We start from the raw sequence: 26,226 nt of genomic DNA, 5'->3' as shown, positions 1-26,226 counted from the left end.
TTATATGCTGCCTGTCTCAATGGGACCAGGTGTAGGAAAATCGTAAATCGTGACCTCAAACGCAAAAGCAGGAGAAAATTAATTTTTAGTCTATCAACTAGTCATTCATTTTGCTTGTTCCGTATGAGATCTTCCAGTATTCAAATCAATTGTTGCATTTTCCTGTATAACAACAATAACGTCAGCTCAAAATGTATTCTCTGGATACGAACAACTCGATATAAATGTTATTTTTTTCCTTTCCAAAGAAGTAATGTGTTGCCTGAGTTATGTTGCAGGTTTCAATTAAGACCGATATTTGGTTTTCATTCTGATTTTTCTTAAATAGAAAGCGTTACTAATAAGATTGCACAGCCTCTGTTGTATTCTTCAATATCTGCCCCTCTCTAGCCTTCAGCATTGAAATTCGAACAAGTTTAGTATAATATTGTAGTTTGTAGGTAGCGTTTTTTTGTTCCATACTTGTGAAACACAGATTAATTAAGGAATGTAGAAAACTGTAGGGGAGAAAGTGGTGCAATGCAGATTTATTTAGACTCCCCTGGGGCATACAGCACCACAGGGTGCTACAGGTGCGACCCACACAGTGTTCTTCATTGATATTATTGGATTTTAGGTTGGCCAGGGTCTGGTCAGTTTTTGGGTGATTTTTTGATCTAGCTCATACATACAAAGATTGTTCAACAAATTCTAACATGTTATATCATTAATAGTACTAACTTGTCAGGAATTACTTTAATACTGCAGTATTAACTTTATACTACCAATTTAAATGGTTTGAAATATTTAAATCAAAATTTAAGGTTTCATAACTTCACTTTTGGTTTGCCTCTTGTTCATTTCTCCCATATTTTCTTTACGTCAAAATCTAACTTTTATAGGTTTTCTCTATTTTGACAATTACTTTAGATTATTTCTTACTCATTTGTATGCTTTAACTTTATTTTTATTTTAACAACAACAACTTGTAATTAAAAAGCACTTTTAACATAATAGAACATCCCAAGGTGCTTCACGGGATCATTATGAAGCAACTTTGACACCAAGCCACATAAGGAGATATGAAGTCAGATGGTCATAAGATTGGTCAAAGAAGTAGCTTTTATTGGGTGTCTTAAAGGAGAAAAGAGAGGAAAAGAGGCAGCGTGTTTTAGGAGGGGAGTTCAGAGCTTAGGGCCGCAGCTAAAGGCACTTCCATCATTGGTGGAGCAAGTAAAATCAGAGATATTCAAGAGGCCAGAATTAGATAAGCACAGATATCTCAAAGGATTATGGGGCTGGAGGAATTATGGCGATAGGGAGGGGAGCAGCTAGGGAGGGAAGAATTTGAAAACAAGGATTTGGGAATTTTATACTCGAGGTTTTGCTTAACAATGGAGGTCAGTGAGCATAGAGGCATTGGTTGTACAGAACTAGAAAGAACACAGGCTTGAGTGAGCGTTTCTGCAACAGATGAGCTGAGAGTTGGGAAATGTTATGCAAGTGAAAATGGGCAGACTTAATAATGGTCTGGATATGTGATCAAAAACTAATCATGGGGTCAATAATGACACCACAGTTGGAAACAGCCTCAGAGAGTTGCCAAGGAGAGAGGTGGAACTAGTAGCTAAAGGGAATAGATTTTATAGCAGGGACCAAAGACAATTTTCTTCATTGAACCTGATCCAATTCATGAAAATGGCAAAAAGGATGATGGTACAAGGTGAAAGAAGATGATAATCGAGACCTTGCACCATCATCCCTTTTGTTATGTAATTTCTCTGACCTTCCACCCTATCACAGACCTTCTCCTTTGTTCTTTAGCCTGCCTTTCTCTGCTTCTATACTTGCTTAAAATTTGTTACGTCCCTAACTTTTTTCAGTTCTGGCAAAAGATCATCAACTTGAAACATTACCTCTGTTTCTCTCTCCACAGATGTTGCCAGGCTTGCTGAGTATTTCCAGTATTTCTCATTTTTATTTCAAATTTTCAGCACCAGCAATATTTTGCTTTTTTATGATAACTGGTTGGTAGCTCAGGAACCCAGTGTTTATGATATGAGTTATTTCATCAGATAGACCACAGGATCAATAGATGTATTTTTAATACTATGTGATACAGAGTTTGAGTTCAGTGATGGCTTAAATATTGCACGAAGCAGATGGAAGTGCACATTCTCATAAAACACAAATATTGATAACAAGTTATAAAGTATGAAGCCCATTCTATATTCTTTTAAGACCTCTTCCTTTTTGTGTGTAGTTGGAAAGCCTCACAAATGTAGCTATTGTGGGAGAAGCTACAAGCAACGCAGCTCACTTGAAGAACACAAAGAACGTTGCCACAATTACTTGCAAACCATGGGACTGCATAGTGGTATCTATTCAGGTAAAAAAATACTATTTCATGATTACATAGGATATACAGCAAAGAAACAGGCTATTCGGCCCAACCAGTCCATGTTGGTGTTTATGCTCCACCCGAGCCTCTCATCTAAATCTCCCATCTTAACCATCTATTCCCCTCTCGCTCTAATAATAATCTAGGTTTCCCTTAAATGCATCTATACTATTCGCTTCAGCCACTCCCTGTGATAGCAAGTTCCACATTGTAATACGCTTTGGGTAAAAAAGTTTCTTCTAATTCCCTATTCGCGTTCTTGGTGACTTTCTTATATTGATGGCCTCTAGTTAGGCTCTTCCCATAGCAGAAAAATTCTCTCTGTAGTCACTCTATCAAAACCTTTCACAATTTTAAAGAATTCTATTTGATCACGCCTCAGCCTTTTTTTCAATAGGGAAGAGACCCAACCTGTCAATTCTTCCTGATATGTATAACCACACATTTCTGGTATCATCCTTGTAAATCTTCTCTGCACCCATATAGTGCCTTTTTTAATACAATATGGTGAGCAGAACTGCACACAATACTCTTAAATGTAATCTAACCAAAGTTCAATACAGATTTAGCATAATTTTCTTACTTTTCAATTCTATCCCTCTAGAAATAAAACCTAGTGCTTAGTTTGCTTTTTAGATTGTAAGAAAACTTTTGACAAAGTACCAGCTTGGATAAAAGAATTGGTTAAGGATAGAAAACAACGAGTTGTGGTGCATGGTTGTTTTTCTGACTGGACGATGGTACACAGCTCCCCAAGGTTCACGGCTCGGTCCACTTTTTTTGATATACACAAATAACTTGGATATTGGAAAACAAAGCAAAATTTCAAAATTTGCTAATGATACCAAACTTGAAGATGTGACTAACAGTAAGGATGATACCAATCCACTGCAACAGGACATAGGCAACAGAATGGGCAGAAAAGTGGCAGATGGAATTTAATACAGAGAAATGTGAGATGATGCATTTTGGTAGAAGAGATAGAGTGAGGCTATATAGACCTAATAGCACAGTTCTAAAGAGAGTGTGCCAAAACAGAGGGGGATGATGGTTCATGTCTATAAGCCTTTGAAGGTAGTAGGGCATATTGAGAGAGTAAAAATAGTGAATGCTGGAAATTCTTAGCAGGTGAGGCAATATCTGTGGAAAGTAGCATTTCAGGTCAATGACACTTGATATTGAAAGAGTAATTTGCAAATCACATGGGATCTTGGGCTTCATACATCGAGGTAATGAGTACAAAAGCAGGGAAGTAAGTTTTGAGAAGCTGGAGCTGAGGAGATTGCAGGGAGATTTGAAAGAGTTGTACCAGATTATATTATGTTTGAATAAGATAGACAAAAAAAGCTGTTCCCATTGGCTTAATGTACAAGGAATCGACAACACAAATGTAAAGGGCAGGTTTGAAGGAGATGGCTAGGAAAATCCAGGACCTGGCCTTCATGCCACTTACCCGCCTGTCTCAACCTGTATGAAATTTTACAGCGGAGCAGTGGAGGCATTGGATGGCCTGCCCACCCTTGGGTATATTGAGGCCATTATGTGGCCACTTAAAGATCTCATCCCACCCCCACCAGTATTTTACCCATAGCGGGAGAGGCCCACACCATGTGGGAAGCCCAGCAGCTTTAGTTGGGCAGGTTGATGTGGGGAAAGGGGGTGGGGGAACAGGGGCTTCTCCTTTGGGGATCCCTTGTGCCCATCAGAGAGGATCCCCATGATCACAACCCCCCTTTTACCCTCCCCTCCCCAGTCACCTCAAACATGGTACCTCCCCCCCCCAACTCCCCTCAACCCTTTGTCAGACCCTGCCAGCTTGACCCCAGCAAAGTCCCCCCCAACTTAACTTGATAGCCAGTTCCAGTGATGATCTCCGTTTGGGACTAACTGTAGTCCCAGCAGTAGCCACTGCTGACACCTGGGGCAAAGAGCAACAAGCCATTGAATTGGCCGGCAGTCTCCAGCCTATTAACAGCTAATTGGCTGTTAAGTGACAGCGGGGCTGCCGTTCTTCACCTGGGCAGGCTGTTCACCACCTTTTTAACCGGGCAGGTGGGGCCATGATACGCCATAAAATCCAGCCAAGGTTTTGGGCAAAAGATGCACAGGGGATGTGAGCATTTGCTTTTTTATATAACTAATGGTAATGACCTGGAATTTGTTACCTAGCGGAGATGATGAATGATTTCTGTTGTGTTTTTATGGTGATGTAAAGGCATCAATCACTCATAAGAGCTTGTATAAACATGTTGTTGGTTCATTTATTTAAACTAGGCACATGAGAACTTATAAACATGGATAGAAAGCTTGGAGACATCAGCAGCAGAGCTGTGTGTACTGTGTTCTGATCACAGGCCAAAGTGAAACTGATGCTGGATCACATGACACACTTTCCTTCCAGTGATGTCATGCTGCTAACCCTTAAAGGCGATTTATAACATTGCACTTTCTTTTAAAAGACACTTTCTCCCCTTCCAAAAAAGTAGAATTTTTTTTACAATACATGTTCATGTTTAGTTACCATTACAAAAGTGTATGGGACTGGTGAATCTATGAGTCTCTGAAGTGTAGAGGTATTCTGCTCCAGATATGTCATGGTAACCTTGTCTGGAAGTTCCTTTAATTACTCATAGTGATCTGTGGGATTGTCATTCTTGGATACTGTTCCTGGTTGCATTTGGAATCTTTTCCTAGATGCAATATATCTGTATGGTGGTTGAGCTGGAGCGGATCTGATTTTTTCTGTTGCACCTCACTATTGCTCTTTGTGTTTAATGACTTCACAGGACCTTAGTTCCGAGCAAATCGGGTTATCTCGCTAGTTGCCACGTTCCTTTTGTGCAAATCCTGAATGTGAACTTGTAGTCCCAATTCTAAACTTGGCAGTTCTGTACCTGCATTTTTATCTTGCGTGTTGATCAGCTTCTCTTACATTTTTAAAAGTTGCTCTCTAGTGTTTGAGAGAGTTGAATGAGTAAGAAGAGTAAAATTGGTATGCACTGGTCTGCCAAACATGAGTTCTGTCAGTGATGGAATTGTTACACTTAAAGATGTCACTCTCAGATATAACATTGCAATGTGTAGATCTTGCTTGGCCCGTCTACATTCGAGAACTAGGGATTTCACTGTGCGAATCAACCATTCAGCTAGGCTGCTAGATATAGGTTAATGAAGAGAACAAGTATGTGATCAAAATTCCACTTCTCACACATATACTGAAATGGCTTACCAATAAATTGTGGACGGTCATCCGTAATAATCTCTCTAGGCATACCAAGTAAACTGAAAATAGTACTTGAAGTGTGCACGACAGCTGTGCTTGATGTATTGCGCAATTGTTGAATAATGGGGCACTTGATAATGTAGTCGATGACAACGGTGAATTCAGTGCCATGGACATGACGTTGGATGTGATTTTGGACCAAGGATGGGTAGGAACTTCATGTGGAATCAGTGGCTCTTTGTACTGACTTGGCATGTGCTCTTGCATGCCTCGCACTTCTTGACAATGATTTCAATGTAATTCATATCCAGCCAGTAGACTGCCTCTCTTGCGAATCTTCTAGTCCAATCTATGCCCATGTGTAAGTGATGAAGCTGTTGAAGAAGATCAGGTCACAAAGACTTGAATATGATGACCAGCCTGCCTTTAAAAATTAGTCCACAGGAGATGCCTAGCTCATCCCAATTAGGCGAAAATGGTCTCACATGTTCGTGGATATGCTGAATTGAATCAGGCCATCCTTCAGTGATGGTTTTCTATAATGCAGAATCTTTTGCCCTTCCTTCTTGTAGCTGCTGGTATTTGCGTTGTGCAAAATGTACTAGATCAGTTGACGGACTTGCATTCTCCTGCGAGTGTAATGTTGCTGCTCCCTTGAAACTTCCAATTTTGTTGAAACATTCTGGATATTTCAATGTTAGGTCATGAACTGAGGCAATAGGAGTAGTTTCTGAGGTTGATCTGCCGTATGATGTCCAACTCTTTCCATGGATTGTTACCAGTGCGAGGTCATGGCATGCCAGTAGACCAACAATCACTGGGCCTTTAGTCTCCATGATGTCGAACGTCTGTGATATCCAGGAGGATTGATTGTATTTGCACTCCAGGACTGTGAATCCTGTACATAGAATTAGTGAACCGTTGTATGCTGAAAGTTGCATCGTTGTAGGTTTTGCCATGGCCTTCCATGTCTGTGGATACATGTATTTTAGAATTTGCAGAGGTAGTATATTGGCACATGTCGCTGGTCAATATTGGACAATAATGAGTAGTTACCAACTTTCTTAGGGCAGATAATTTGAATCTTGGCAAAAACTTCAAATAGTGTGACGGTATCTATGTTTTCCACGAGACTGACGGCATGAAACATGTGTTCACCGCTCTTCGACCCATCACATGCATATCATCATCATTTTCTGGTCGGTCAATCACCTCATGCCATTTGTTTCTGATGGGATACTGGATGTCATTCTTATTTTGAAGGTACCTTTGTGTACAGTCTGTTTGGATCAGTGCACGGCTCTTTGTAGCTTCATCAGCCTTTGCTCCAATGCACTGCCACTGTCAATGGCTCCTTCAGCCACATGCCTTTGCAGAATCGCTGGAAAGCATTTCCTTGGTGCATATAGAAGGTCACAACTTGACACGTCTCGCTAAGTTTGGGTGTTCTAGTATGTACGTCAATAATTGGGGTTGTACTTAGGACCTGTAAGCTTTGTCCCTACAAGAATCACTTCATACTTACATCCGTCCTTGAGTAACTCTTCGATGCTATGCGTTGTGGGCTTGTCTAACAGACCTTCCATGGGTGTGGATGTAGTCATCAACTCAGTAATTCTATCTGCTAGCTCTGCATTTGAAAAACTGCAGTACGTACCCTTTTTGCAACTGCTGGCGAAGTGGTCTCTGGATTCTGTAGGCTGTTGTCAAAATGACATGAACTCTCATCGATAAATATGGAAGTTTAACCTGTTTCTGAACCAGTCTTCCAGTGTAGTCCATATCTTTTAGGGGTTTTTCAGCTCTTCTGCTGTTAACCTTGACATGTTCAGCCTATGTAAACCTTCATTCCCAATTGCAAGGTGAATTTTTATGGCTTGCTTGTCTGGTTCAGATATACCGGAATCAAGAAACCATAGTTCTATATACTGTTTAAACATTTTGAATTTAGATAGTAGGCCAGCTGCATCCCAATTCAAACTGGGAAATTTTGTGGATATTCTGGCAATATTCCTTTGACCTTCTTCCGGCCCACACCCTGGTCAATCGCCTTTCCCAACTGAGCTAACCGGATGCTGGTCCTCTGGATGCACTGTCCCACTCATGAAACTGACAGGTTATGCACTGCAATCTCACCACAATGTGAGCTGGTCTGCTTGCCAGCTCTTAATTTGATCACTATCCTGGCCCGTGTCTTTAAAGTTTTTCTGTGCAGTCACCAGACTGATTTCCACACACATTATGATCTGACAAAATGTCAAGGGTCGCTCATGCCATGTAACACAATCTCAGGCTGTTCACCATGTCATACCTGAACTTGATCTTGCTGCCAGGCTGTTTTTCCACCGCTGAACACCATGTTGTGTTTTTATAATGATATAAAGGCAACAGTCATTCATAAGGGATTGTGTAAGCACGTTGTGCACTCAGTTATTTAAACTAGGCACATGAAAACACACATACAATGATAGAAAGTTTAGAGACACCAGCAGCAGAGCTGTGTGCGTGTTCTGTGTTCTTCTCAAAGGCCAAAATGGAACTGAGGCTGGATCACATGACACACTTCCGTTCTAGTGATGGCATGCTATCCCTTAAAGGCATATTACAACAATTTCAAAAGGAAATTGGATGGTCACTTGAAGGAAATAAACATGCACAGCTATGGGGATAGAGTGGGGCAATGGGACTGATGGGTTTGCTCTACAGAGAGTCAGCATGTACTCAATAATCTGGATGGCATCTTTCTGGGCTATAATGACTCCATGGGGCAGATTTTCATGGAGGAGGTGGGAAGGTTGAGTAAGGAAACCCCCAACCCAGAAGACTTGTCTCCTTTAAAAAGGCCCCTGCCCACCATGTTTTCAGAGGTGAGGGTGCAGTGATTCGGGCCCGCCACCTCCAGAAGCAGGTCTGAGGCAACAGTGGAGGCTAGCGGGTTGTCAGGCCGGCAGGCTGGAATGCCTGCCTCCGTTTACTGGGATATCAGCCCAATTTTAACAATGAACGTCAAGCTCTCACCCCTCACAATTCACCCACCCACATGCCCGGTCCATGCCCCCTCCATGTCCCCATGCCATCTCCATGCTCCCCAGGCCACTTCCATGCCTCCCCATCCTCCACAGCCATTCACCCACTATCCACCATGGGTAGACCCCAGAAGCCATGTGGAAATTAAAAAAAAATAAACTTCTAACAATTTAAGAGAGCCCTCACCGAAACACACTTGATACTTAAACAAATCTCTCAGTCATGCAGTTTTGTAAGTTAGATGTCATTTTGCGAGTGTAATAATCTGAAGTGATTTGAATGCCCAAAGTCCTTTTAAAATTACAAAAAAACCTTCAGCAGCGATCAAAAGACTCCACCTGCTCTTGGACTGCTTTGATTGACAGGACATCTTTTGTATTTGAGGGGATTTACATTCAAAAAATGTAAATCCCCTCAAGTGGTCAATCTGTTGTAAAAACAGACAAGCCTCAATTTCATCAGCCACATCAAAGACAGCTAGTCCTTTAATAGATTCTTAACACTGTCAATCAAAATGTGAACACAGCCTCCTCCTGAGATAACTGGTTCTAGGCCTTTTGAAACTCAGCCAAGCATGGGCACAGCTATAATAACAAACCCTGGGAAATGTAAACAATGGAGTCTATTTAAATTGAAAAACCTTTCTTTTCCCCTAAGTTGTAATAGATATCCTGTCAATCAAAGCAGTCCAAGAGCAACTGGAGTCTTTTGACAGCGATTGAAGATTTTCTTTCATTTTAAAAGGACTTTGGGCATTTAAAATACTTCAGATTGTTACACTAAAGATCATAATCACTGCAGTAAACTGACATCTAACTTACCATACTGCATCAAATTACAGTACTGCATCTAACTTACAATACTGCATCAAACTATTGAAACTGAAAGAACATTTTTTTTTGTATTGCAAGGCCTGTCAATGAAAGAATTCCAGGAGCAGGTGACTTCTTTTTCAGTTCCCCATCCTGAGAGGCTGTGACCATATTTACTCACTGAAAGGGCCTGACTCCACTAAGATTGTGGGGGTATTTAAATTTCCCAGACCCGCAATGGAGCCAGCAAGGGCAGGAGTGCTGCATGTGGGCAGGCTTTATGCACCCTTCTCCTGTTCCATCAAAAAATACCAGAAATAGGAATTGGGGTCCTGCCTGCCATTTTTAAAGGGTTCCCAAGTTGTCCCGGCAAAAATCCAGGCCTATTGACTTTTGAATGTTACTATTGAATCTGTTTCCATCACCCTTTCAGGTATTGCGTGTCACTTCTGGTTCTTTTGCCAACCATATTAAATCTATGTCCTCTGGTTACTAACCCTTTCAGCTGCTGGAAGCAGTTTCTCCTTATTTACTCTATCAAAGCCATTCATGATTTTGAACACCTCTATCAAACCTTCTCTACTCCATGGAAAAAATCCCAGCTTCTCCAGGCCCTCTGCATAACTAAATTCTCTCATCCCTGGCACCATTCAAATAAATTTCTTCTGTACCGTCTCTCTGAGACCTTGATATTGATCCCAAAATGTGGTGCCCAAAGTGAAGAAAATACTCCAGTTAAAGCCCAGTGGTTTTGTAAGGTTTTAGCATAACCTCCTCACCTCTGTGCTCCAGGCAAAGCCCAGGATCCCAATTTTTTTTTAACAGGCTTCTCAGCTTTCCCTGCCACATTCAAAGATCTGTGTACATATTCCCCCTTGCTCTGCCCTGCACCCTCTTTAAAATCGTAACATTTAGTTTTATGTTACCCCTCCTCATTCTTTCTGCCAAAATGTGCCATTTCACTTGTCACGATGTTTAATTTCCATCTGTCATGTGTCGCCTATTTCTGTGTTCTCCTGTAGTCTGGTACTTTCTTCCTCATGGTTCACTATATTTCTGAATTTTGTTATCAGCAAACCCTGAATGTATGCCCTGTGTACCCAAGCCCATTAATGTTTAACAAAAACAGAAAATGCTGGAAAAGCTCAGCAGGTCTAACAGCATCTGTGGTGAGAAAGACAGAGTTGATGTTTTGAGTCCATTTGACTCTTCTTCATAACAGTGAAGAAGTCATGCTGGGATAGGGGCATCGCTCTGAAGAAGAGTCATATGGACTCAAAACGTTAACTCTGTCTTTCTCTCCACAGATGCTGTTAGACCTGCTGAATTTTCCCAACATTTTCTGTTTCAGGTTTCTAGCATCTGCAGTATTTTGCTTTCAACCCATTAATATATATCAAGGAGAGCAGTGGTCTTAACACTGACCCCTGAGGAACACCACTGCACACTTCTCTCCAGTCTGAAGAACAATTATTCACCACTACTCTCTGTGCTCTGTTCCCCAGACAAACTTGTATCCTTGCTGCCACTGCCCCTTTAATGCAATGGGCTTCATCCTGCCAGGGAGTTTACTATGTGGCAGATGCCCTTTGGAAGTCCATATAAGCAACATCAACCGCACCACCCTCACCAGCTTTCTCCATTATTTCATCAAATAACTTAATCAAGTTAGCTAAACATGACTTGCTGTTAACAAATCCATGCTGACCTGCCCTTTTCAGACCATAGCTTTCTAAATTTCAAAGAAGAACAGAGGCATTATCCACAGTGTCCTGACCAATATTTATCTCTCAATCAACATCACAGAAGTAGTTTAATTGGACAATTTCATATTGCTGCCATGTTTCCTACATTATAGCAATGTCCACAACTTCAAAAAGTATTTAATTGGCTGTAAAAACACATTGAGATGTCCAGCGGTCATGAAAATGCAATATAGTTGAAAGTCTGTCTTTTTTTTCTTTATACGACAGTAGTGACTACACTTCAAAAGTACTTCATTGAATGTGATATTTTGAGGACATTAAAGGGGCTTTATAAATGCAAGTTATTTTTTCCTTTCCTTTCATCAATGCATCACGGTTTGAAAACTCTGGCTTTGAAATTCTGTAAGGGCTTTTTCAGTCACCTTACATAATGTTGGCAGGAGACTGGTGAATCCCCAAAAAGGCCTGGCACCTGGTTTAACTAGAATACTGCAGATGGACTAGGAGAACCCCCTAGAATTCATGGCTTACACCTTCAGCTATTATATCTCTCTGAAGTACAGCTGAACCCAGCTGTCACATATGTTTTGATGCACATTACCTAAGTTAAATTGATCGACAGGCAATTAGAGACTATAGTAATCCCTGTGATATTGACCCTTGCATGTTGTTATTTAGATTGGCTGTGTGTTCATGGCAGAGAAATATATAACAGGAGATTAGAACATGTTGACAGTACGATTCTGTATTAACTTGTCGAATACCTCATATTGAAACAGTGGGGCTAGAAATCTTTGGCACATGTCTGTCTGTCTGAGTGAAACAGCCAGAAAATAGTCCAGGATTTGGATAAGTCAGGGATAAAAAAAAACTGCAGATGCTGGAAATCCAAAACAAAAACAGAAATACCTGGAAAAACTCAACAGGTCTGGCAGCAGGGTCATGAGGACTTGAAACGTCAACTTTGTTCTTCTCCGCCGATGCTGCCAGACCTGCTGAGTTTTTCCAGGTATTTCTGTTTTTGTTTTGGATAAGTCAGGTTCTGACCTGAGCTGCAAAATACTCTATAAAGGAGTGGTTCATTTTTTCTTCCCTATTTTTCCAAACACAGGAGGAAATGTGTTTGTAGTATTGCAGAGTGAGGCAATGTCTTCCCCATAGCTTGCCAAAATGCCAATGCAAGAATGTACCAGAAACGTGCAAATTACCTTTGCATTTATTTTTGGCATTGTGCTTGACTTGTTCGCAACCACTGCTGTGCTTTCATTGTTTCCATTTCCCAATTCATTTGACAGTACAAGGTATCTACTGATTCCCAGAAAACGTTCTGAAACAGTACTTAAGTTTAAAAGGCTGGAAGAGCCAATTAACTAATTAATAAAAGTAATTCATATTAAAGATGACACTCAAAACCTGATGAAACTGCAAGCTTTGCTTGTTCATTTATAAATGGATTTGCATTTTTCTTTTTCTTTGTTTCGTAGTGAAAGAAGAAAGCAAATCACATGAACTAACTGAAGGAGTGTGCAAGATGGGATCAGAAAGAGCTATGGTACTGGACAGACTTGCAAGTAATGTTGCAAAGCGCAAAAGTTCAATGCCACAAAAGTTTGTTGGTAAGCATAGAATTTTTGGTTACAGTACTTTTTCATTTACTACTTGTGTCATATAAGCTGCACAACAATGAGCATTGGTTTACTGTTTGCTATCAGCTATTTTTGATATTTAAATTTGAAATTCCTTTTTTTGGTTTACCCACTTGATTCATGGCCCAAATGTGGCTATCATTCAATTCACTAAAATAGTGACACAAGGTTCAAGTATTTTGAGCCCTTTATTTACATGACATTAGAAGTAAGTTAAGTTAACATTGAGTTTACTAAACATTTTCTGAATTAGGGAGCCCTGCTGGAAAAGGGTTTAGTGAAAGGTATTAACAAATGGAGAGCAGTGTATAAATTATAATGGGGGAGGGGATAAGTTAGGAAATAATTGGAGATAAGAAAACACAATCTTCTGATCAGCATTCGGGGTGGGCCTCGCTCACCAACGCATAAAATGACGCACGGTGATGTTGGCCGTGCGCCCGATTCACAGCGCATCATTCTGATCCTCAGTTTGGCAGGCACGCACCGGAGTCGGCTGCGCGCCTGCCAAACTGTCAAAGGCCTATTAAGGCCATTAATTAACTAATTTTAACTGATTCTCGGGGCTGCCTGTCCAACCTTAAGGTTAGCGGGCAGGTGAAGAGCCCAGGCGGCCTTTGCATTTCTCATGAAACCTCATCCATGGGCGGGATGAGGTTTCATTAAGTGTTTATAAATCAAATAAAATGTTTAATTAAAATTCATTGACGTGTTCCAGCTCATGTGACACTGTCCCATGAGAGGACATGTCTGAATAAAATTTTCTATTTTTTTGAAGTTTCAATAATAAAAATAATCTCCCTGAGGCAGCTCCATGCCTCAGGGAGAGTTCTGCGCTCTTTTGCGTGCATGCGCAAAAGAGCGCACGTTCCGACTCTCCCTCCTGCCCCCACCTGCACAGAGAGCGCTCAGCGCTTCCGGGTGCACGTCATGCTGGGCGAGCCTTAATTGGCCCGCCCACGTAAAATGGCGGTGCGCGGCTGATCGCGGGCAACGATTGGCTGAGTGCCCATTCCCGCCCAGCCCGCACGACAGGGAGAAAATTCTCCCCATAAAGTGGAATATTTTTGAAGAGAAAGACTCACCATCTTCACCATTTGAAAAAATTCAGACATTAACAAAGAATCATGATTAACATTTTATATCATTTTGTTTTTTTATATGTTCATTTTAATAAGTTTTTACATTTTTGTTCAATAAGAAGTGTTGATGAAATAATTAGGGGCACAGGAGGATTTGTGCTTTTTATTTCTGCATGGCCATAGTCGTTGAAACATGGTGCCATAACTAAAAAGACTCAAATAATTTAATATTTAATATCCAATTAAGAAAAATATCAAAAATGAACCTCCAGAGAAAAGTTACATATACCAGATACAACAGACAGCTTTAAAGAAATTCAGGTGTTTGAGGTAATTCACAATTAAAAAAAACAAAAATACAAGGTAAATTAAATATCTTGTATTCAAACAACTATAAAAACTGGAATACATTGAATATATAGTTCAAGATTGAAAAAGTATTCTGGGTGTCACGATGAGCTAGATGGACTGAATGGCTAAAGTTGATTCCTGCATTGTTCTGATCTTACAATGCGTAATTAATGGTCTTGTTCATTCCTCCCATGATTTACTTGTAAAACATTAGGCTAAAGTGTTTCCTCCTTGTCTTATGAGGAGAGATTGAGCAGTTTAGGCCTATACTCACTAGAGTTTAGAAGGATGAGAGGAGATCTAATTGAGGTACATAAGATGCTAAAGGGGATAGAAAAAGTAGACGTGGAGTGGATGTCTCCCTTTCTGGGGCATTCTAGAACGAGAGACCATAGTTTTAGGCTAAGGGATGGTAGATTTAAATCAGAGATGAGGAAGAATTACTTTTCTCAAAGGGTCGTGAATCTGTGGATTTCACTACCTCAGAGTGCAATGGATGCCGGGACGCTGAATAAATTTGAGGAGATAGATTTTTAATCAGTAACAGTTTGAAAGGTTATGGGGAGAGGGCAGGAAATTGGAGTTGAGGCCAAAATGAGGTCAGCCATGATCATATTGAATGGCGGGGCAGGCTCGAGGGGCTGAATTGCCTATTCCTGCTCCTAGTTCTTATGTTCTTATGTTCTCCTCATTTGAATGAAATGGGGTCCACAAAAAATTTTACAATTATATTGGACTGAGAAACATGACATAACCTCATTATAATATATCTTGCCTGTGAATTTAGAGAGGGAAAATAAATGCTTGCATGTATTTAGGACTTTAGTATGGTGTCAGATGACTTGAGACATTTCACACAGGGAATTATATATTGGAATTAGTCATTTTTGCTCTCTAGATTTCTTGATATTTATAAATGTAGAAGTTGGGACCTGGGTGTTGCAAAGGGGCTAGAATTCTGTCCTTTGTCCTAAGATATTGAGATGAAATTTCTTGTTTGTATTACTTAGGATGCTTTCTGAATTTAAGGCTGAAATACATGTCAGTTGAAATTACACTGTCTAATTACAGAAGTACAGTTGTATGGAATTATTGTTTCAGCTATTTTAACAAAGGCATTAAGCTGTTTAAAATAAATAGATTTTCCTTCATTAGAATGGACAAAAGAATTTATACTGATACAATAACATTTGTTACCAGAACAATTTAAGTACGAAGGTGCTGTGGGTTAAACTTTAAAATTTTGTGCTTCTGTTGCAAAACTTCAGGGTTCAAGCACATATTCGGAATTTGAGTGTGGAGGTTTGCATACCAATCTACAGCCACATAAATCTCTGTTCATTAAAGGGCTTGTGTCACAAGTCTCCTAATGTAAAGATTACTTTTATTTTATACATGTATTGCTGAAGTAGCAGTTTGATGTTGATAATCAGGTACAGAACTTTAGAAACACATGTCACTCCAGTGTATTGTCATTCCTATCTTACTGAGCATAAACCTAATCTAAAATGGGAATAACAATAAATGAAAACCCTCGAGATTTTTGATTTACTGATTTTGATCTTCCTATAAGGATTCAGAAATCATAGAAATCACACACCAGGCATTCAACCCACTGTGCCTCTGCCAAGTCCAGCACTTCAACTAGGGCACTTTACTCTAATCCCATTTCCTTGTTGTTTCCCCATGTCCTTTTATATATATTTCATTTTCTAATAGCCAGTTGTTTTATAGCCTTCTAGGTTCTAATAACTCCCTACCTGAAAACAATTTTCTCTAACTTACCTTTCATTCAGCTAATACTAATGATGAATAAATGCCCTCTTGTTACTGATGTATCAGCCACTAGAAGTAGTCTTTCACTATTTATCCTCTCAAAACCATTTATAATTTGTAAGCCTCCAGTAGATTTCCCCTGTAGCTTTCTCTGTTCCAGTGCCAAGAAGATCCACTTTTTGAGCTTTTCTTAACTAATAGATCGTCTCATTGTAGTGAATCTTGACTATTCTCTTTCATGACTCTAACATCCTCCGTATAATGGGGTTAGAACTTCTCACAATATAGTAACTATTGCCTAGCAAATGACTTGTAAAAATCAAAATCACTTCCTTGTTTTATATTCTATGCTCCTGTCTGTAAACACTAGAAACCCATTTGTCCTTTTTTGGCCTTTTCTACCCACTCCTTCAAAGATCTAAGAATCCTCTTGCTTTCTACATCCTTCATTCTGTTAAGAATCTTACCACTTAGGATATGCTCTCTTTCAATGTTCGTTTTTCTAAAATTTACTTCATATTTCTCTGAATTGAGCTGCATCCAGCACCTGTTTGCCCACTTTACCAGCATGTCTTTGTCTTTCTACATTCTTCCTCAAAGTTTACCATGCCCCCTAATTAGTATCATCAAAATAGAATTTATCTGCTGACTGTGTCCAAATCATTTTAAAAAGTGAAGAACAGAATAAGTATCTAGACCGGTGCCACGAATCTGAAAAAATATTGCTGCTACACTTTGCTTTCTAGTCCCTTAAGTTCACTATATCAATACCACTTGTGGTTTCTGTGATACCATTTGTCTTAATTTTGATAGCATTTCTTCCATGGGCCATCTGGTAAAAAGTCTTCTGAAAATATGATGTACCACATCTAATATGTCTTCTTTATTTATGCATTCTTGGATTTCCACAAAGGATTAATCTAAATTCATCAAGCACAACCTTCCCTTTAAAAATCCCTGCTGACAATTTCCAATTGGCTCCAATCCCTCAAATTATTTTTAATGCTTTCCACATTGGCATATAAATTCTGAAACCCAAAACACATTCTACTTAATTCCCTTTCCCTTTTTCATATTCTGTCTTTCATTTTTATTTTTCTTAACCTTTTTTGCCTGCCTAAGGTGGGATTCTTCACATCTACCCACTAATATAGTATTTTAGATTATTTTGCCTCTTCACTGAACCTATTCTTAACCACTCATTCATATGCTGTATGATCCATCTCTCCTGCTACATTTGCTTAAATCTTTCTCCATTGCTGTGATGCCTCTCTGTGAGAACTTTGGTACTAATTTGGTTTATTTACATATATATTTACTCGTATATAAAGCAAACTAATAGGCACTTCTACTGGTAAATGTATCATTAGATCTTATACTTCTGCTACCAACCTTAAAATGCAAGTCAATCTTATTAAGTGTAAACATCTAGATCTCATTATATCTCTATAACACTTACCTATTATCAGTAGTAAAGGAACAGTTTAATCTTTTTGATTTTTTCAGACTAAGCAAATATTTTTCTAAGGTTTATGCATGTGTTACAGCTGCAGGATCCTTTATTTTTATAACAGGAAGTCTGTTATTTATCCAATCTGTGTAAAGTAATATTGTATTGGTTGTTCATATGCTAATTACACAGGTGAAAAGAAGCTGCAGCTTGGTATTTCAGAGCTTCAGTATGACGCTAATTCAAATTATGAAAAGGAGAATGAGATGATGCAGACTCATGTTTTGGATCAAGCAATTAACAATGCTATCAATTATCTAGGGGCTGAATCCTTGCGTCCACTTGTCCAAACTCCTGCTGGAACCTCTGAAGTGATACCAGTAATAAGCAACATGTACACCATGCATAAAACCAATTCAGACACACAGAGTCATGCTAACAGTGCCACAAGCCAAGACGGTGCAGTAGAAAATGTAGTTCTTATTTCAAAAACAAAATCACAGTCATCAGAAAGAGAACCATCTCCAAGCAACAGCTGCCCAGACTCCACAGATACAGAGAGCAATAATGAAGAACGGAACAACCTAATTTACCTAACAAATCATGTAACTCCACAGGCAAGAAATGGCTTGCCTTTAGTAAAAGAAGACCATAGATCTTATGACATGCTGAGAGCAGGCATGGAACCTAATCAAGAAATCTTCAAAGTGATCAGTGGTGATGGAGAACATGTGAAGGTTTATAAATGTGAGCACTGCAGGGTACTTTTCCTGGATCATGTAATGTTTACAATACACATGGGTTGCCATGGATTCCGTGACCCTTTTGAATGCAACATGTGTGGGTACCGAAGCCAGGATAGATACGAATTCTCTTCACACATAACAAGAGGGGAACACCGTTTTCACATGAACTAATGAACTATTCCCATTTTAGCATTTTGACATTGTTTTCCATTTTGTGCGATTGATTACAATTAGCACAAAAATACAGAGAAAAGAACAAAATTGTTAGTTAACTTGTTTTGTATAATTTTCATTTATTCCTATAGCTTGTACTGTTTACTGTGAAGGGCAGGCAGGGTTTTATACACCGGACAGTATCATCATACCTCTCAGAATTAATTCATCTGAAGGAGTGTTCCTTGAGATTGTATTTAATCATATTTGGCACTTAAATTATTTGCTTAATGTATATGACCAAACTGAAAATGTAAATGTGAACAGTTCATTACAAACCTGAAATTAGTGGGTAGTTAACATCTTGCATTTTTATTACTGTAGTTTGCAACAAGCGGTACTAGAATTTTTAAACAATTTAAAGCTTTTTAGTCTAGCATCTTTTATAAAAAGCATTGATAGATTTGAGTGATTTAGTGTTGTAAATTGTAGAATTGGGCACACTGTACGGTCTTGTTTCTTTGGCTGTGCGCCTTTTTGTACTAAATTACCAGCTAAAACTCGGGAGCTTCATTAAGATACTATTTGCATTTGACCTGTTAAAATGCAGCAGTATCTATATAATATATTGAGGTTCATCTTTTACACAGAAATTGTGCCTAATATGTTGGTTACATTATGGAAACAGTTTTCTGACAAAAAAAACATTAGTTCAAAAAATGTATAGGTGTTTACTAATGTTTATCTATATTTCAAATCCATTAAGGTTTGCTTTATTTATTACATTAATTGTTACATTTTAAACTGGATTAATCACCTTCTCATTTCTAAATGAAATATTGATGGGTAGTTGTTATTTCTATGGCACATATATATAAATATTATATATATACATTTAAAATCAAGTTACAATGTCTCAGCCTTCAGACTCGTTTAATAGGGGTGGCACTGTATAGTGAATATCTAAAAACTTTGGATAACCAAAAATGTATCTATTCTGTAGCTCATGTTAAATTATAATCATAGAATTTGGCACCACATAAGATGACATTTGGCCCATCATGCATGTATTTAACTACCTGAAAGAACTATCCACTTCATCCTATTTCCATGCCCATTCTCCATTCCTTTTGTTTTCTCTTTTGAATATTTATCCACTTTTAGAAGATATTACAGATGACAGAAGGATGCTTTAGTGACTGGAAGCCAGTGTCCAGTGGCGTACCATAGGGATCTGTGCTGGGTCCCCTATTATTCATCATTTATATAAACGGCATAGATGACCATGCGGGGGGTAGAATTAGTAAGTTTGCAGATGGCACAAAGATTGGCTGGGTGGTTAACAGTGAGGTTGAGTGTCTTGGGCTACAGGAACATATAGACGGGATGGTCAAATGGGCAGATAAGTGGCAGATGGACTTTAACCCTGAAAAGTGTGAGGTGATACATTTTGGAAGGAGTAATTTGATAAGGAAGTATTCAATGAATGGCATGACACTAGGAAGTTCTGAGGAACAAAGGGACCTTCGTGTGTGTGTCCATAGATCTCTGAAGGCAGAGGGGCATATTTGTGGGGTGGTGAAAAGGCATATGGGACACTTGCCTTTATCAATCGAGGCATAGATTACAAAAGTAGGAAGATCATGTTGGAGTTGTATAGAACCTTGCTGAGGCCACAGCTGGAGTACTGTGTGCAGTTCTGGTCGCCACATTATAGGAAGGATATGATTGCACTGGAGGGGTGCAGAGGAGATTCACCAGGATGTTGCCTGGGATGAAACATTTAAGTTATGAAGATAGGTTGGATAGACTTGGGTTGTTTTCATTGGAGCAGAGAAGACTGAGGGGCGACCTGATTGAGGTGTACAAGATTATGAGGGGCATGGACAGGTGGATAGGGAGCAGCTGTTCCCCTTAGTTGAAGGGTCAGTCATGAGGGGTCATAAGTTTAAGGTGAGGGGCAGGAGGTTTAGGGGGGGATGTGAGGAAAAACCTTTTTACACAGAGGGTGGTGACAGTTTGGAATGCGCTGCCTGGGAGGGTGGTAGAGGCGGGTTGTCTCACATCCTTTAAAAAGTACCTGGATGAGCACTTGGCACGTCATAACATTCGAGGCAATGGGCCAAGTGCTGGTAAATGGGATTAGGTAGGTGTTTCTCACATGTTGATGCAGACCTGATGGGCCGAAGGGCCTCCTCTGCGTTCTGTGATTCTGAGTACCACTATTTCTGGCAGTAAATTTCATATAATACTAACTGTCTTCTTGAATAAATTTCTCCAAACCTTGCTGTTGCTCTTTTTGGGGATCTTGTGTTTTATGTCCTCTGGTTGACAACCAAAAATAGATTTTCTCTATTTATCTTCACAACAACAACTTGTATTTATATAACATCTTTAACATAGTACAACTTCTCAAGGTGCATTACAGAGGCACTCTAAAATAAAATATGATGAAATCTTTCCTAATTTGGAACACCTTTAGAAGACATTCTTTTACACTTTATTATATTGATAAGAACCCCAATTTGTTGGTCTCTTCTCTAAAGCTGCTTGTCAGTGGTATAAGCATAGTGAATTCCTGCTACACTCTCTCCATGGTCTTGGCATCTTTCCTTAATAAAACCACGACAAACTGAATACAATTTTCTAACTGAAATGTAACCAATGATTTATCTCAATTTGGCGTTTCCTGTTTGCTTTTGTACCCTAAAACTTAAGATCCCGCATGGTTTTTTTTTAGTTTTATCAATTTGCCTTCCCACTTCAGAAGATTTTTGTGTCTGAACCTCTAAACCTCTCTACTGGCCTACTCAGTTTGAAGTTTTACTGTCCAGTGGACATGTTCTCTCCTATTCTTCTTTCCAAAATGTTTTGCCTCATACCTCTGCAAATTAAATTGTATCCATAATCTATCTGTCCAATCTACTAAATTTACAATGTAATCCTGAACTTCAGCTTCCCTTTTTATTTTAATTCTTAACTCTAAATTTCAGTCTACTACTACATAAAAGCTAGCTTTCAAGCGTACTAAGAGCTTACCATTTAACTCACTCACAATATTGCAGTGTTATCCATTATTTGGCACATTATGGAAAGCTACAGAAAATTGTAACTACTTTTAAGAATTTCTAAATTATATTCCACACCTAGTAGTTGAATTAAAATCTGTGTATATCTTGTACAAAAGCTTTTGGCCAGAAAACTGTTACAGTATGTAATTAGAATGTAAAAATCATTGCATAGTATTCAGTTTAAACTATTATCAGAAATGTAAAGCTCAGTTTTTTAAGACAAAATCAAGACATGTATAATGTAAAAATACAGATTAACCATGATCTTAACTGAATGGCACAACAGGCTAAAGGGGCTAAATGACCTTCTGTTCCCATGTTCCTTTTCCGAAATTTGACTTTCAAATGTAATGCATCAACTTTTAACACATGAAGTTTTAAATTTTGTTATTAGTGTCTTAAATTTTGTAGAACTTTACAAGACTTCGTATTACATTTAAAAATAAACATCAACTCTGCTAGCATGAAACTACACCTTGGTTGGAGAGAGAGAAAGTACAGAGACACTTGATCTAATGTGTAATCTTCATGTGTTCTTTGAGAGAAGACACAACATTCCTAATGTGGAAAATGTTTTTGTAATTTGTAACATATTTAATATTCACATTTTAAAATGTAATGTCTTCATGCTTATGCATTTTGTTAGTCACATTTATCAGATAAGATTGACAAAGTGATGCTTTGTGTTTTCAGTTTTTTTCCTTTAGAAGTTGTATTATATTGGTCACCTTTATCTCTGGAAAAAATTAGACTATGCTTGCTACAAGGAAAATAATTAAAAAATATAAACTCTTCAAAATGTCTATTGTCTATTGAAAGTACTAAGACGCCTGAGAAAATTTGCAGCTATATTTTTATGTGGACAATCAATTTTTATTTGTGCAAATATGTGTACATTTTTGTAAATTTTGGAAAATAGCTAATGTTATCTTGAATATAAGGTGAAAGATCCATTTTTACCCAGCTAAAATTTTCCAGGAGACTTAGCAACAGATGATATGCTGCCTTTTCATAGTCTTACATTTTAATCTATCCTCCTGCGCAGGCAGGAAGTACACCTGTCAGAAACCAGCCAGTTAAATATCGAAGGGTCATGAGGACTCGAAACGTCAACTCTTTTCTTCTCCGCCGATGCTGCCAGACCTGCTGAGTTTTTCCAGGTAATTCTGTTTTTGAGTTAAATATGTAGATTGGACTCCAATCAAGGCCCAGCTGACACTTTAACCAGTGGTCTCAGCAAGCAAGCCCTTGTGGTTTCCCCATCAGGACAGCCGAGCAGGAAGAAGAGTTATTTTTTCTTTTGGAGCCTAAAGGAACAACTTCTCTGGGTCTCACAAAATAAGGTCTCCCCTGCACTATGCTTCCCTCCCCTGATTGCAAGGCCCTTCCTAAATCCCCTCCCCACAACTCTCTAAGTTGTGGGTTATTCCTTGGGTGACTGGACACCTGCCACTTCCTACTTATTTTATTTGGGCAACTGACCATGGGCGTGCATTTGAACCCAGGCACGAGTAACAACTGGGTCATATGCTGCAGAGGTCATGATGGTTTACTTGCACCTTGGGCCCTATTGGATTCACAGCCCGAATAAAAGTCATGCTTTATTTTCATTGCACTGTAAAACATTTTTATATTTATTGTGAAAAGTAGCTGCAATAAAAGTGTGTTCCTAAAATGCATCCATTTGCAAAATGCATCTATGTTAATAAGACAAGGTAATTATTTTTGGGAACATTATACATGGCTTTAATACCAGGTTCCTCTGAGTGAAATAAAGATAGCATTTCAGACAATCCCCACTTACTAAGCTTCCTGTTAACTCAGTGAATAAATGCATGAATGATCAGGAATTGCTTCAAATTTGATCCTTGATTCATGCTGAGATAGCTGATCTCAGTTGGGGTAGTGATTGAAGTGCTACATTTGGCCTCAGTGCCCTCCAGCTAGAGAAGGAAAGGCTCCCTAAAGTAATGGAACTGAAAAGCAAACATAAAAATGGCAGAGGAGACTTGGTAGTGGGTTCCAGGAATCAACCAAAACCTATAAAAAGGTTCTTCTTTTGGGGCTCTTCAATGCAACCCCCTCCCCCTCCCCTCCCCTCCTCTCCCCCCACCAGCCAACACACACACCTTTAAATGTCTAGTTACACCTTCTGGTGTTGCACTCATAATCTTGTAGCAGTGGGCCTCCACGTGGTTAGGAAGCTCACCCTGCATAATGGATGACTACCAACTTAGAAAAATGGGCTGGGGTTATAACGAGGTCACAACAACAAATGCCCCTCCCTGCCCAATCGACACCAAGAGGAGGAGAATCCAACCTTGTGGGCGTGATTTTCAATCCGTGATCAGGAAACTGGCGTCTGGAAAATTTCCCAGTCCCGACCCCAACCACAATCTTCAAATGTAAATGCCCTAATTGGGTTGGAAGCAAGCTCAACTCCCAATTAGTGACACCAAGCATTACCAGAGTACAAGCGGCAAAGGCAGAAAGCAGCCATGATGGGGCCTGCCGCTGTCTTGCAGAGGAGCAGAGGAAGCACCTCAGAGGCCTAGCAGCCTCAATACATACAAAAGTGGCAAAAGGCCAACTGAAAGGTACTGCACCTAATCAGTAACAAAATACCCTTGTGCCAAAAACTTTGAATAACGAAAGAAAAGTCATTTAATTGTTCCCTGCATTGAACCCAACAGCACTAGACTGTTTGGGTTTGATGACTTACCAATTAAAAATTGCCTTCTGGACCTCCTCAAGGAACTTAACAGGTCGTTAATTGGAAATAAGCGGGCTCCTGACTTTCCCCTCCCTCGCTTTGAAAATTCCAGCAGGAGGCAGTGGGACGCTGCTACGCCATCTCGAAGCGTTATTTTCAAAGCATGCCTGCTTCTGTTCTCGCCCTCATGGGAAATTGAAAATCATGGCCTATGGATATAAATGCAACAAATTATGTGATATATTTATGAGTAACCCTAACCTGATATGATATTCACTGTATTAACAGGGTCATAAGCTTTATAAAACATTTATAAATACTGAAAGAATCACCTCAGTCTGGCCACGAAGTATATATTAAGATGATTTTTCAAATGCTGAAAGGTATTGGTTTACGTCTCAAACTCATTGAAATAAGATGGTGCAACAGTTACACAATAATTATAACCATGTAATAAATTTGAAAATATTACATCAATAGGAAATTTATTGCTGCTTTAATGTTTTGAGTCACAAATTACTGGAGAATGGGCAATCTTGTCGCAGTCTTGATTTATTGTTTACACCACTACCATTCATTCCCGCAGTTGAGAAAAAATCAGATCAGAATAAAACCACCTCACTCCATGGTGCAGTCTTAGACCCACAGCCCCCCAATTTTAATTCCATGATATGCTAGAAGCATGGAAGTAAGTGCACTTACTGTCAGTGGCTTTTTAACACATTATTATGATTTTACTTTGAGGTTTCCAGTCCAATCAGTGACAGTGAGCATGATGTGAATTTGCATGATGCAATCTTTACTGCGGTATGTGCATATGCAATTTGAAGCAGTTTGGAGTTGGGAACCAAACAAGCAAGTATCAGAATGGAGTCCGGATTGCCAAAGGCTACGCTTCATTTCAGTGGCACCTCCCTGGATATGTTACTGGGAGCTGTGAGGAGTCGGAGAGTGAGAGACTCTTCCTACCAACAGGAGGAAGAAACCTGCAGTGCAGGCCAAGAAATGGTTGCAGGTAGCAGAGGAGGAAGTGTGGTGCAAAACTACTGGATTCGGTGCACAAAACACGTTATTAATCTAAGGAGGTCAGGAAGGTGAATACAGTGGCAGGTTAGCTGATGCCCTGCTGTGCACATGACCCCATCCCCCCATTCTGTCTCCTTCAGCACACCAAGCTTTTCTTTTGTACATCCATCAGCTTCTTCTATAGCCTGGTCAATCGAAGTCCACATTTGAGACCTCCGGAGCAGAACTTGTGTGCGACTTCACCCTCTGATGAGCTGGCACTTGTGCTATCCTTGCTTCCACCCTGGTTGTAATGCAGTTGTACCCTGCAAATCACCACATGCAGATCATATTTCTATGCTATTCTCAAATTTACTCATAGGGCAGGATTTCCAGCTTGGCATGTGGGTGCGCGCCTGACATATATGAGCATGAAATAGTGCGCAATGACATCAGGCAAGCATCCCAACATCATTGCACACTCGCACGATATTTCAGTCAGCAGGCACGCACAAGAGGTGGCAGCGGCCTGCCGACAATTAAGAGGGCTACTAAGCCCATTAGTCAATTAATTGAATTTAATTTTTCGCTGCCAGTCCAACCTTATGGTTGGCGGGTGGGAGAAAAGGCCAGGCAGCCCTTGCGTTTTTTATAAAACCTCATTCACAGGTGGGATGAGGTTTCCAATAGTGACTAAAACAAAATAAATATGTTTATAACTCATTTTTCTCATGTCCCTGTTCATGTGACAGAGTCACATGTGGGGACATGTTTTCCTTATTTTTGAAATCTTTTATTGTTCATGTTAAAAATCTTCAGCTTCCTGAGGCAGGTCTGTGCCTTCAGGGAGTTTTCATTGAGTGCACCCCCACGCTTGCGCACACTTCAGCGCTCGCACTCCTTCCAACCCCACCCGGCAGCGCTAAGGTTATCAGTGCGCGTTTCATGCTGGCTGCCCGTTAATTGGCCAGCCAGCATGAAATCATGGTCAGGGTCTGATTGTGGGTGGCAGACCTTTTCATGGCTGCTCCTGGGCCTGCCCGCCCGCCTGACGAGGGGAAATCCTACCCATAGTGTCAATATCT

General features: G+C 39.7%; 1 protein-coding gene across 9 annotated transcripts in view; it reads left to right on the top strand.

Annotated features, from left to right (window-relative positions):
* ikzf1 (IKAROS family zinc finger 1 (Ikaros)) overlaps positions 1–19,599 on the top strand; it is a 127,393-nt gene extending 107,794 nt beyond the window's left edge. For 6 of the 9 annotated variants that reach the window (XM_041184098.1, XM_041184097.1, XM_041184100.1 and 3 more), the window contains 3 exons: positions 2,243–2,368; positions 12,633–12,764; positions 17,646–19,599. In XM_041184098.1, the coding sequence (XP_041040032.1) occupies positions 2,243–2,368; positions 12,633–12,764; positions 17,646–18,370 (983 nt within the window). In that variant the 3' untranslated portion in view covers positions 18,371–19,599. The remainder of the gene's footprint in view (positions 1–2,242; positions 2,369–12,632; positions 12,765–17,645) is intronic. The other 3 variants (XM_041184103.1, XM_041184104.1, XM_041184105.1) reach the window with 3 other exon arrangements.
* Positions 19,600–26,226: the final 6,627 nt, after the last annotated feature.

Source organism: Carcharodon carcharias, chromosome 3 (assembly GCF_017639515.1).
Source record: "Carcharodon carcharias isolate sCarCar2 chromosome 3, sCarCar2.pri, whole genome shotgun sequence".
NCBI lineage: Eukaryota > Metazoa > Chordata > Chondrichthyes > Lamniformes > Lamnidae > Carcharodon > Carcharodon carcharias.
This window is presented reverse-complemented; position numbering and strand designations above follow the sequence as displayed.